The following is a 14,065-nucleotide window of genomic DNA, read 5'->3' on the forward strand; positions in this document are numbered from 1 at the left end:
GGGACTGAACCGCAACAAGTGTCATCGTCCTCAGGAGAGGTGGAAGAAAAAAAGAATTGTACGACAGAAAATTGTTGCTATCTAGCTGTGCCTCCCCTCGATCAGTAAACACTACGCTCTGGGGAAGGTTATCCAAACACCAGGAACTGACTGCAACACGGTTTGAGGATTCAGATAATTACCGAACCTCTCGATCTGCAGTCTCATGGTTCTTGAGATCATTCAAGCTCTGCTTTGATCCTAACACCCAATGCCCATCTTCTACCACCGTCTCATTTTACCGGAGCTGTACCTGTGCATGACATTCAAATTTCATTTGCACGAAGGAAACTCGACGAGGACAAGAGCTGTTGATTTAATATCATTCAGTGGGCTTACTAAACTCCATGGAAAAAAAGGCAGGTTAGAGACAAGGAAACGAAAAATGAGAAAGTGCACCTCTTCCTGTTCTGCGTGTATGTTGGTCTCTGATAAGAAGCGAGTCATGAGCAGGAAATCCGTCAAAGGGCAACATTACAACGAACTCCGAAACCTCGAAACGCTGCTACAGTCAGCGGAGAGTGGAGGAATCAGGCAGTGGCATGCGATATGGCAGACGTGGTGGAGAACAGCACTGACAAGTCCCCCAGCTGCCAGGCTGGGAAACACCCCCAGGATGTTGAGGGGCTGACGGAGAGCTCGTCTGACGGGAGGGTGACTTTTGACGACACCGGGCTCTCCGCTGTCCTCCAGAGCGGCCTGGAGAACCTGCGGCTGGAGAGGTCCCTGACAGACGTTGTGCTGTGTGTGGACGGCAGGGAGTTCTTCTGCCACCGGGTGGTCCTGGCAGCAGCTAGCAGTTACTTCAGGTAGGCCAAAAGTAGACCATCTAGCCTTTGTTCACACGGCGAGAACATTTGATATTCCCTTCGCTCCACCATTGGAGGCCGTGCCTTGAGCTGCCTAGGCCCTAAGCTCTGGAATTTCCTCCCCAAACCTCTTTACCTCTCTCTCCTCTTTTAGGATGTTCCTTAAGACCTACTTCTTTGCCCAAGCTTTTGGTCACCTGTCCTAATGTCTCTTTATGCGGCTCGTGTCAAATTTTTGTCTGGTTATACTCGTGCGAAGAGTCTTGGAACATTTCACTACGTTAAAGGTGCTACATAAATGCAAGTTGTTGCTCAATTGAGTTAAGCTGCTCCATGGGAGATGTGGACGAGCTTTTTTTTGAGCTGGAGACTGCAGTCTAAAAAAAAAGATAAATAAATATTCAATAATAATCCTCCAGCCCCTCACTATTGTGTGAACAGCTCTCTCGTTCACTGATAAAGAAAACAGCATCAAGTAATAAATTTGAAACTCTGTACCCATCCCTCCGTTTACTGTTGAATCGCTGACACCACTGATAAATAAGATTAGTGTCAGCTGGTCACTCCTAACGCCTCAGTGTGGCTTCCTCTTACACACAGTGACTGCTGATCTGTAATTGTTGAGGCAGAACCCGTCAACATTTGGGAAATGCGAGGAGTGGGAAATGTAAGGAGTGAGATTTATGATCAAAAAATGTGAGGAGGGTTGCCAACCCTCCAGGATTGTCCTGGAGTCTCCAGGAATTGAAGATTAATCTCCTGGACACTGCTGCAAGAAACTCGAGAGAAAAATCATAGGGACACATTTAAAAAAAAAGTGTTTTTTTTTCATTTTCTCATTTATTAGTTATGGAAATATTGGAAATGGGAAAAAAGGCTATTTGATTATACAGGGCCATTGGAGGTGATGAAACCTCCAGGAATACCCTAAACGAGAGACAGATCACAGGCCTGTTTAAAAGCGCAGAGCCGTGTTTGTGAGGACTGAGATACTTCAAAAGAGATGGCAAAATGAGTGCGTTTCATTCCAGACAGCAAGCTGACAGGCCTGCCCAACACATGGAAGTGTGCGCCAGGCTCCAGTTATCTTTCATCGCAAGCATTGCATTTTGCTTTTGTTTTAAATTGATGAAGAATTATATAACAACTTCTACATCATCAGAACTTCCGCAAGGATTTAAAAGCTTGCTTTCGAAGTGTAGTCAGTGTTGTTATGTAAGCTAACGCAGCAGCCAATTCGCGCACAGAAAGGTCTCACAGACAGCAATGAGATAATGACCAGTTAATCCACTTTTGCTGGGGGGTAATTTTGACTTTAGGCGATAGTGTAAAACGGGAGGCTGAATCAATATCGCCCGTTTTACACAATCACCCAAAGTCAAAATGACTCCCTTGGTGTTGGTTGAGAGATGAATGTCGGCCAGGACACGGGGAAAATGTCCCCGCTCTTCTTCAGATAGGGCTGTGGGATTCTTGATGGGGCCTCAGTTTAACATATCACCTGAAAGGTAGTACATCTGACAATGCAGCACTTTCCCTCAGTACTGCGCTGAAATGTCAGGCTAGATTATGTGCTCAGTGCGGGGAGAGTGACTCCCGTGGGTCAGTGTGGGGAGAGTGACTCTCTGTGGGTCACACTGTGGGGAGAGTGACTCCCGTGGGTCAGTGTGGGGAGAGTGACTCTCTGTGGGTCACACTGTGGGGAGAGTGACTCCCGTGGGTCAGTGTGGGGAGAGTGACTCTCTGTGGGTCAGTGTGGGGAGAGTGACTCTCTGTGGGTCAGTGTGGGGAGAGTGACTCCCGTGGGTCAGTGTGGGGAGAGTGACTCCCGTGGGTCAGTGTGGGGAGAGTGACTCCCGTGGGTCAGTGTGGGGAGAGTGACTCCCGTGGGTAAGTGTGGGGAGAGTGACTCCCGTGGGTCAGTGTGGGGAGAGTGACTCTCTGTGGGTCACACTGTGGGGAGAGTGACTCCCGTGGGTCAGTGTGGGGAGAGTGACTCCCGTGGGTCAGTGTGGGGAGAGTGACTCTCTCTGGGTCATACTGTGGGGAGAGTGACTCCCGTGGGTCAGTGTGGGGAGAGTGACTCTCTGTGGGTCAGTGTGGGGAGAGTGACTCTCTGTGGGTCAGTGTGGGGAGAGTAACTTCCGTGGGTCAGTGTGGGAGAGTGGCTCCTGTGGATCTGTCTGGGGAGAGTGACTCCCGTGGGTCAGTGTGGGGAGAGTGACTCCTGTGGGTCAGTGTGGGGAGAGTGACTCTCGTGGGTCAGTGTGGGGAGAGTGACTCTCTGTGGGTCAGTGTGGGGAGAGTGACTCCTGTGGGTCAGTGTGGGGAGAGTGATTCTCGTGGGTCAGTGTTGGAAGAGTGACTCCTGTCGGTCAGTGTGGGGAGAGTGACTCTCTGTGGGTCACACTGTGGGGAGAGTGACTCTCTGTGGGTCAGTGTGGGGAGAGTGACTCCTGTGGGTCAGTGTGGGGAGAGTGACTCTCGTGGGTCAGTGTGGGGAGAGTGACTCTCTGTGGGTCAGTGTGGGGAGAGTGACTCTCTGTGGGTCAGTGTGGGGAGAGTGACTCTCTGTGGGTCAGTGTGGGGAGAGTGACTCCCGTGGGTCAGTGTGGGGAGAGTGATTCTCCTGTGGGTCACATTGTGGGGAGAGTGACTCCCGTGGGTCAGTGTGGGGAGAGTGATTCTCCTGTGGGTCACATTGTGGGGAGAGTGACTCCCTTGGGTCACATTGTGGGGAGAGTGACTCCCATGGGTCAGTGTGGGGAGAGTGACTCCCGTGGGTCACACTGTGGGGAGAGTGACTCCCGTGGGTCAGTGTGGAGAGAGTGATTCTCCTGTGGGTCAGTGTGGGGAGAATGGCTCTCCTGTGGGTCAGTGTGGGGAGAGTGACTCCCTTGGGTCAGTGTCAGGTTCATATCTGCAGTTGCTGCCTGCAGTCAATTTGTATCGGGGATGGGGGTGTGGGTAAAGCAGGATAAGAGGGAGTGTGAACCTATCCCCTCCACTACAGCACACCTCACAGCAGGTGGTCACACAACTGGTCCCAATGGGTGGGATATAGAGTGCCTTGCAATGAGACCTAAAGGGAGAAGTTATAAAGTTAGAAATCACTTTTGAAAGAAAGAGATAACTTACATTTATATAGCTCCTTTCACGACCTCCCGGATGTCCCAAAGTGCTTTAGACCCAATGAAGTACTTTTGAAATGTAGTCACTGTTGTAATGTAGGAAAGGCAGCAGCCAAATTTCACACAGCAAGGTCCCACAAGCAGCAATGTGATAATGACCAGATAATCTGTTTTAGTATTGTTGGTTGAGGGATAAATGTTGGCCAGGACACCAGGGAGAACGCACCGGCTTTTCTTCAAAATAGTGCCATGGGATCTTTTGCATCAGGGCCTTGGTTTAATATCACATCTGAAAGGCAGCACCTCCCTCAGTATTGCACTGAAGTGTTAGACTAGATTTTCAGCTCAAGTCTCTGGAGTGGAGCTTGAACCCATAACGTTATGACTCATGGAGAGAGGTGTACAGTGGTATTCCCCAGGGGTCAGTGCTGGGACCACTGCTTTTCTTGATATATATTAATGACTTGGACTTGGGTGTACAGGGCACAATTACAAAATTTGCAGATGACACAAAACTTGGAAGGGTAGTAAACAGTGAGGAGGATGGTGATAGACTTCAAGAGGATATAGACAGGCTGATGGCATGGGCGGACACGTGGCAGATGAAATTTAACGCAGAAAAATGTGAAGTGATACATTTTGATAGGAAGAACAAGGAGAGGCAATATAAACTAGAGGGCACAACTCTAAAAGGGGTACAGGAACAGAGGGATCTGGGGGTATATGTGCACAAATCGTTGAAGGTGGCAGGGCAGGTTGAGAAAGTGGTTAAAAAAGCATTCGGGATCCTGGGCTTTATAAATAGAGGTATAGAGTACAAAAGTAAGGAAGTCATGATGAACCTTTATAAAACACTGGTTTGGCCGCAACTGGAGTATTGTGTCCATTTCTGGGCACTGCACTTTAGGAAAGATGTGAAGAGGGTCCAGAAGAGATTTACTAGAATGATTCCAGGGATGAGGGACTTTAGTTACATGTATAGAAGATGGAGTTGCTCTCCTTGGAACAGAGAAGGTTGCGAGGAGATTTGATAGAGGTATTCAAAATCACAAATGGTCCAGACAGAGTAGATAGAGAGAAACTGTTCCCGTTGGCGGGAGGGTCAAGAACAAGAGGGCATAGATTTAAGGTGATTGGCAAAAGAACCAAAGCTGACACGAAGAAAAACTTTTTTTCACAGCGAGTGGTTAGGATCTGGAATGCACTGCCCGAAGGGGTGGTGGAGACAGATTCAATCATGGCCTTCAAAAGGAAACTGGATAAGTACTTGAAAGGAAAAAATTTGCAGGGCTATGGGGATAGGGTGGGGGAGTGGGACTAGCTGGATTGCTCGTTCATAGAGTCGGTGTAGACTCAATGGGCCAAATGGCCTCTTTCCGTGCTGTAATCTTTCTATAATTCTATGATTTTATGATTCTATACGTAAGTGTGATACCACTGAACCACGGCCGACACCTTGCTGATATTATTGGACAAACACTGGAACAGGGCCAGGTTACAGAGCTGGGCCAGGTTACAGAGCTGGGCCAGGTTACAGGGGCCAGAGCTGGGCCAGGTTACAGGGGCCAGAGCTGGGCCAGGTTACAGGGGCCAGAGCTGTGCCAGGTTACAGAGCTGGGCCAGGTTACAGGGGCCAGAGCTGGGCCAGGTTACAGAGCTGGGCCAGGTTACAGGGGCAGAGCTGGGCCAGGTTACAGAGCTGGGCCAGGTTACAGGGGCCAGAGCTGGGCCAGGTTACAGAGCTGGGCCAGGTTACAGGGCCAGAGCTGGGCCAGGTTACAGAGCTGGGCCAGGTTACAGGGGCAGAGCTGGGCCAGGTTACAGAGCTGGGCCAGGTTACAGGGCCAGAGCTGTTTGATGTGAAGTTGAAGAACGCGAGCTAGCTCTGTACCCCGTCGCCAGGCAGGTACTGGAAACAACACACTCTCAGCTCGTGACAGAATGCACTTCATAAGGCGATGATACATTTATATTAAACATTTAGAATCAAACCTCAGTTTCTGTTGCGGATGATAAAGGTCGCCCCAGACTGCCCTGCAAATTTATTAACCAATGAATTTTATAACATCCCTTTTCAAAATGCGATTACAGAGAGTGGCTTTCCAGTTGGGGGATTGGGTGGAAACATAATTAAAAAGGAAGTATGCTAAAACTTGAATGCTGGTGAAAATCGGACCCTCTGAGTAAATGGAAGGGTCACTTGGCAAATAAACCCCAGCTGCTTATAAAGAGAGCTGACCCAAAATGAAAATCCAAGCAAACGTCGGACAGGAAACGGACGGATTCGGGGAGTCTAAACAGATGCCAGATGAAGTAAAGGACCACCACGAATGGCATGGCATTGAGTGTCCCAGGGACTGCAGATATCTTAAATGATCTCTTTATGTCCTTGTTCCAGAAGGAAACCATGGGTTCCCTTCCCAGTGCACAGGTTGAATTCCCAGGGCAAGCTGAGTAAAATTGAGGGTGGGGGAGTAAAACGGGTGTTGGACCAGAGCCCGCCTGTTTCTCAACCGGCAGGTCAGGTTAATATTACCCCCATTACCTTTTCTAGGGATTGGTGTTTCTATTGCTGCCCTAACTAGTTATCAGATCTGAGATAACCCACAAAAAGTGGTGGTGCCTTATAGGCTAGGTCAATAGGAACACAATCTACCTGCACAACCTACTGTAGATGTCTTGTTTACCAGTAGAGGCAACGAACTACATGCACAGCCTGAGTCCAGAGAAGATTAGGTTTACTTTTATACCTGCGACACAGCTCTAGCCTTTGGTCATGAGTTTGGAAGCTCCCTCCACACCCCTCCCCCCCTCCCTCCCCCAGCACCTTGTGTGATAGATGGCATTGATTTTGATTTACTGAGGCTTTACCGAGGCAGTTTTCCTTGAGTAGGAGTGTGGCGATTAGTTCACCACAGGATCCCTCCTGTTCTTCCAGCAATAACCAATTTAACAGCAACTTTATGTTGGCTGCCGTGTAAAGGAAGGCAGCTCTGGATCTGGGAGGTGAGGTTCCATTTCCCAATGAGGGAGGAAATGCAGCCGTCTTGGGTTCTCTTCCTCCAAAACAGCTTCTTGTTGTTGGATGTCAAGGCCTTGGAGAGGGTGCAGAGGAGATTTACCAGAATTACACCAGGGAAGAGGGACTTCAGTTATGTGGGGAGACTGGAGAAGCTGGGATTGTTCACCTTAGAGCAGAGAAGGTTAAGGAGAGATTTGATAGAGGAGTTCAGAATTATAAAAGGTTTGAATAGAGTAAATAAGGAGAAACTGTTTCCAGACCAGAAGGGTTGGTAATCAGAGGACACAGATTTAAGATAATTGGCAAACGAACGCAAGGGAAGATGGGGGGAATTGATTTTACAAAGCGAGTTGTTATGATCTGGACTGCACTGCCCGAAAGGGAGGTGGAAGCAGATTCAATAGTAACTTTTAAAAGGGAATTGGATGAATACTTGAAAAGGAAAAATTTGCAGGGCTATGGGGAAAGAGCAGGGGAGTTGGACTAATTGGACAGCTCTTTCAAAGAGCTGGCACAGGCACGATGGCCTGAATGGCCTCCTTCTGTGCTGTGTGATTCTATTATTTGTTGCCTGATCACAGGGTGGAATTAGATGATGACCATGGAACAATTTACAAACAAACCTGCCTCACCCTCGTCCTGGTTTCGGCTGACCTGGCTTCAATGAGAGGAAATACAGAATTGGAAAAGAGAAAGAAAATGAATGATTCATTGTCTCATGTGAGATTTCCCTTCTCTCCCAGGGCGATGTTTTGTAATGACCTTAAAGAAAAGCATGAAGAAAAGATAGTGATTAAAGGGGTCGATGCTAATACCATGCAGACGTTATTGGATTATACCTACACCAGCAAAGCCCACATCACCAGGCAGAATGTCCAGAAGATCCTGGAGGCTGCCAGTCTCTTTCAGGTTAGCAACAACAAAATACTGCTCAAAGGAAGCTGAGACAGCAGATCCCGGGTGGCGTCACTAAGATATGTGATTGCCTGACTAACCGTTGTCCTACATGGTTCTTCAGAAATACCCAGATCATTGCAGGTCGTGCTCTACCTCGCACTCTACGAGAAAACCCACACCAAGGTTAACTACAGCCTTAGTCGCAACTGCCCACATGCCGCCAACCATCTCTGCAGACCCTGGAACAGCTTCCTGGCAAAGACCACGGGGATAAGTTGTCTGAGGGCCTGAGTCAGCAGAGAGGTGGCTGCTGAGCTATGCCATTCGCTGTAAGGATACCTGCAGCTACCATGGGACATAGGGCCTGTACATGTGCAGAAGCGGTAATGGTCTAAAACTTGGCTGCATCTCTTTGTAGGCTTGCTCAATGCTGACCTAGGGAGATGGCACCGTGGAGTGGTACGGAGGGCCACCTTCCTTGAAAGCAGCTCCTGTAGCACCACCTTAACATTATCAGCTGTCAAACTGGAGCTTGGCTGCTGGGCCACTCCATCACTTGTTGGCAGACACTTGCCTACCTCTAGGGTTCCCTTTCCCTTCATATTTGCCTGACACGGCTCGATCCCCTGCCCCTCCAGCCTTGGCAAAGACAGATCCTTTCCGACGCTCTCCTAAAGCTTTCTGATTTTTGTTGTTGTCCCCTTTTAATTGGCTCATTCTCTTAAGTTGGACATATGCAGTTTTTCTTTCCCACCACCCGTTTGAGGTCACACCTGGTGCTGTCAATAACTATGCAAATAAGTTTACACCAGAAAAGCGAATGGTGTTTGCACTTGACCGCTAAGGGAGCATTTGCAGAAGTTCTTAATCATTAGGAAACAACCTACACCTGTAGACTAAAATCGGTCAAAGGTATCTAGGCTGGGGCTTGTTTCTCTCGAAAAGAGAAGGCTAAGGCTAATAGATGCCTTTAAAATTATGAAGGGGTTTGATAGGGTAGACATAGAGAAAGTGTTTCCACTTGTGGGGAGACCAAAACTAGGGGTCATAAATGTAAGACAGTCACTAATAATTTCAATAAGGAATTCAGGAGAAACTTCTTCAGTCAGAGAGTGGTTAGAATGTGGAACTTGCTATCACAAGGAGTAGTTGAGGCAAATAGCATAGATGCATTTAAGGGGAAGCTAGATAAGTACATGATGGAGAAAGGAATAGAAGGATATGTTGATAGGGTTAGATGAAGAAGGGTAGGTGGAGGCTCGTGTGGAGCATAAACACCGGCATCAACCAGTTGGGCCGAATGGCCTGTTTCTGTGCTGTAAATTCTATGTGATTCCCTACACTCAACTACTTAGGGAGAGCTCCACCGGCCAGTAAGGATTCTCTAAAACAACGGGAAATGCCTCTATTCCAACACTGTAAATCTGAGATACAAGCCTGCTCATTTGACTTAAACAGCTGATGGCCAATCGCGGAGTGCAACGGCTGGTTGTTGTGGGCAATTCTATGGCCAGAGATGAATGTCCTTTGGGGGAGTGAGGTGGCACAGGCAGTCGGGGGGCCAGCGTGTTGTTCTTGATGAGTGAGTGGAGGGCACACTGGTGATCCCCCTCTCCCCCCCACCATTCCGCCCCCAACGGGCGGTCACTGGCTCCAATGTTACAGGGAAATATTTTTTGTTTACACTTGTTTGAATCCAGCGCACGGAATTTTTGACACAGTATTTGCATCAAACCACAAACCGTGCATTGCCTCTTCGAATGGGGAAAGATAGAACATATTACAGAGTGATAAAGATCACAGCTTCCCCTCCACGTACCTGTAGTCACTCTGATTTGACTTGAAACTGTTCCACAGTCTTCAGTCTCACATTTCTCTGAAGTTGATGGCATCTCCACTGAACAAGCAGGGTGGCTGAACACCCAGCTCTATGGGGGCACCAACTTGTTTATTATTTATCGATCGTCGTTCCGTTGCAGCTGGTATCTGTTGATGGTTTGAACATGCACACATGTCCAGATTAGTCTGTAAACAGCAGGATGGTGTGGTTTTCACACCAGTGCACTTTGCTGCCTCTGCAGTAACTCTTACTCTGAAATTTTTTTTTAGGCAAGAGTATTAAGGGTTATGGAACCAAGGTGGGTAGATGGAGTTAAGGTACAGATCGGCCATGATCTAATTGAATGGGGGAACAGGCTCGAGGGGCTGAATGGCCTACTCCTGTTGTTATGAAACTTGCACAGAATCTACAGCATAGAATCAGGCCATTCGGCCCAACTGGTCTGTGCCGGTGTTTATACTTTACACGAGCCTCCTCCTGCTCTAGTTACCTCTTCCCACCCTACCCTTGTGTCTCTCTATCCCAGTCTGCCTCATGTATTCCTCAAACTTTCCCTTAAATGTATCAATGCTAGCTGCTTCAACCACTCCATGTGGCAGTGAGTTCCACATTCTCAGCACTCTGTAAAGAAATTGCTCTTAAATTCTTTATTTGATATGTTAGTGGCTATCTTATAGTTATGCCCCCTTGGATTGCCCCACAAGTGGAAACAGTGGCCCCGATATTTACGGGAAGGGTGGAAGGAGCATGGGAGCGTGGTTGTGGGGGAGAATATCGGGAATGCGGAGGTCCTGCCGAATTTATTCCGTTTCCCGCCCGGTAGCCGGCCAGATTGACAGGCTGACAGGCTGCCGGGTGGGAAAGCCTGCAGTAGAAGGCCATAGCTGGGGCCGTTGGGGACGGTCCCCGGCAATCGGGAAAGATCAGGGCTTGGTGGTGGGCAGTTGGACCGGCAATCGGGAGGGAGGGAGGGAAAGATCGCGGGGCAGAAAGGGGAGGGGTCATCAGATCTTGGATTTGTGGGGGGAGTCTTCAGATCGCGGGGCAGGAGTTGGGGAGGAGGGGGGGGGGTCGACCTATCGCGGCAGCGAGGAGAGGCTGCGATCGTCAGAAGGTTTGCTTGGGGGGCCGGGGGGGGGAAGCACTCCCGCTCCTCCTGGTCCACAAGCAGTGCTGGAAAAACCACTAACCTGCTGGATCCGGCTGCTCCCGTCTCCATTTAGCTGCCGGATTTCCCGAGCCCTGGGAAACCCTGCCGACCAGCTTTAAATTTAAATCAGGGTCCCAACTGCACTGTGGGAGCCTGATTTAAATATTATAATGAAGTGTCCCGCCTCTCGAGAACAGGACATTCGCACGGCTCGAAACACGTCTATGTAAAAGCAGCGATAGGTGCGGAAACGGCTGGTTGGGGGTCGCAGTTCGTGATGTTCAATTTTTAACCCCCCCCCGACCCTCTCCCGCCCGTTGTGGGGGATTTAATATCAACCCCCGTCACTCTCCTGCAGCACCTTTCTTGTTTACAATTTTGTTCATGTGAAGTTTAGGTTTAAAGCAAAGGAGGTTAGCCCTCGGGAATACAGCACTTACCATTCCAAGGATCCAGAGAGCATTAAACAAAGTCAGTACAGCACAGAGTATAGCTCCCTCTTCACTGTCCTATCAAACACTTTCAGGGCAGGTACAGCATGGGTTAGATACAGAGTAAAGCTCCCTCTACACTATTTCACCAAGCACTCCCAATTCAGGTACAGCATGGGTTAGATACAGAGTAAAGCTTCCTCACCAAGCATTTCCAGGACAGCTACAGTAAAGGTTTTGAGTAAAGCTCCCTCTGCACTGTTTTAACAATGAGGTTCAGAGTTAACCTTGCAAGAACACACTCGCCTACACTAGTGTGACATTTTTCCCTTTCAGTTTCTGAGAGATTGTTCATTAATGCTGAATTAGGGGTAGATTCGTACTGTGGCCCTCTGCCCACTGGAAATTGGATTTAGACTGCCCGAACTCATTTCACATAGCACCCTTACGGCCAGCAGACAGGAAAGACTTTCACCCCATTAGCCTGGGTTCCCAGAGGCCAGTGTCTAACCCACTGCACTATTAGATCTGGCTTCCTTTTTTTGGCATTGATTGTACTGTTCTCCAGGGAGTAGAGATAGGGCCCCTGCACTGACCTGTAGCAGTGCTTGGAAACTGCCTTTTGCTTGCCTACTGTAAGACCACTGAGAATCATAGAATTTACAGCACAGGAAACTGTTCAGCCCATTGTACCTGTGCCACTGCCAACTCTTCCATTGGAGCTGTCGGCCCTAATCCCTCTTTCCCGGTATCCATTTTATATTCTTCCATTACAAATATTTATCCAATTCCCCTTTAAATGGTGTTGTAGTTTTTTTTTATTCGTTCACGGGATGTGGGCGTCGCTGGCAAGGCCGGCATTTATTGCCCATCCCTAATTGCCCTCGAGAAGGTGGTGGTGAGCCGCCTTCTTGAACCGCTGCAGTCCGTGTGGTGACGGTTCTCCCACAGTGCTGTTAGGAAGGGAGTTCCAGGATTTTGACCCAGCGACAATGAAGGAACGGCGATATATTTCCAAGTCGGGATGGTGTGTGACTTGGAGGGGAACGTGCAGGTGGTGTTGTTCCCATGCGCCTGCTGCCCTTGTCCTTCTAGGTGGTAGAGGTCGCGGGTTTGGGAGGTGCTGTCAAAGAAGCCTTGGCGAGTTGCTGCAGTGCATCCTGTGGATGGTACACACTGCAGCCACAGTGCGCCGGTGGTGAAGGGAGTGAATGTTTAGGGTGGTGGATGGGGTGCCAATCAAGCGGGCTGCTTTATCTTGGATGGTGTCGAGCTTCTTGAGTGTTGTTGGAGCTGCACTCATCCAGGCAAGTGGAGAGTATTCCATCACACTCCTGACTTGTGCCTTGTAGATGGTGGAAAGGCTTTGGGGAGTCAGGAGGTGAGTCACTCGCCGCAGAATACCCAGCCTTTGACCTGCTCTCGTAGCCACAGTATTTATATGGCTGGTCCAGTTAAGTTTCTGGTCAATGGTGACCCCCAGGATGTTGATGGTGGGGGATTTGGCGATGGTAATGCCGTTGAATGTCAAGGGGAGGTGGTTAGACTCTCTCTTGTTGGAGATGGTCATTGCCTGGCACTTATCTGGCACGAATGTTACTTGCCACTTATCAGCTCAAGCCTGGATGTTGTCCAGGTCTTGCTGCATGCAGGCTCGGACTGCTTCATTATCTGAGGGGTTGCGAATGGAACTGAACACTGTGCAGTCATCAGCGAACATCCCCATTTCTGACCTTATGATGGAGGGAAGGTCATTGATGAAGCAGCTGAAGATGGTTGGGCCTAGGACACTGCCCTGAGGAACTCCTGCAGCAATGCCCTGGGGCTGAGATGATTGGCCTCCAACAACCACTACCATCTTCCTTTGTGCTAGGTATGACTCCAGCCACTGGAGAGTTTTCCCCCTGATTCCCATGGACTTCAATTTTACTAGGGCTCCTTGGTGCCACACTCGGTCAAATGCTGCCTTGATGTCAAGGGCAGTCACTCTCACCTCACCTCTGGAATTCAGCTCTTTTGTCCATGTTTGGACCAAGGCTGTAATGAGGTCTGGAGCCGAGTGGTCCTGGCGGAACCCAAACTGAGCATCGGTGAGCAGGTTATTGGTGAGAAAGTGCCGCTTGATAGCACTGTCGACGACACCTTCCATCACTTTGCTGATGATTGAGAGTAGACTGATGGGGCGGTAATTGGCCGGATTGGATTTGTCCTGCTTTTTGTGGACAGGACATACCTGGGCAATTTTCCACATTGTCGGGTGGATGCCAGTGTTGTAGCTGTACTGGAACAGCTTGGCTCGAGGCGCAGCTAGTTCTGGAGCACAAGTCTTCAGCACTACACCTGAGATGTTGTCGGGGCCCATAGCCTTTGCTGTATCCAGTGCACTCGGCTGTTTCTTGATATCACGTGGAGTGAATCGAATTGGCCGAAGACTGGCTTCCGTGATGGTGGGGATATCGGGAGGAGGCTGAGATGGATTATCCACTCGGCACTTCTGGCTGAAGATGGTTGCAAACGCTTCAGCCTTGTCTTTTGCACTCACGTTCTGGACTCCGCCATCATTGAGAATGGGGATGTTTGTAGAGCCTCCTCCTCCCGTTAGTTGTTTAATTGTCCATCACCATTCACGACTGGATGTGGCAGGACTGCAGAGCTTTGATCTGATCCGTTGGTTGTGGAATCGCTTCGCTCTGTCTATAGCATGTTGCTTCCGCTGTTTAGCATGCATGTAGTCCTGAGTTGTAGC

At 49.2% G+C, this 14,065-nt stretch overlaps 1 protein-coding gene across 1 annotated transcript in view; it reads left to right on the forward strand.

Moving 5' to 3' along the window:
• The first annotated feature begins 390 nt into the window (after positions 1–390).
• klhl6 (kelch-like family member 6) overlaps positions 391–14,065 on the forward strand; it is a 52,039-nt gene continuing 38,364 nt past the window's right edge. The window contains exons 1-2 of the mRNA XM_067995549.1: positions 391–848; positions 7,745–7,910. Coding sequence (XP_067851650.1) covers positions 589–848; positions 7,745–7,910 — 426 coding nt within the window. The 5' untranslated portion in view covers positions 391–588. The remainder of the gene's footprint in view (positions 849–7,744; positions 7,911–14,065) is intronic.

Source organism: Heptranchias perlo, chromosome 13 (assembly GCF_035084215.1).
Source record: "Heptranchias perlo isolate sHepPer1 chromosome 13, sHepPer1.hap1, whole genome shotgun sequence".
In the NCBI taxonomy this organism is placed as follows: domain Eukaryota; kingdom Metazoa; phylum Chordata; class Chondrichthyes; order Hexanchiformes; family Hexanchidae; genus Heptranchias; species Heptranchias perlo.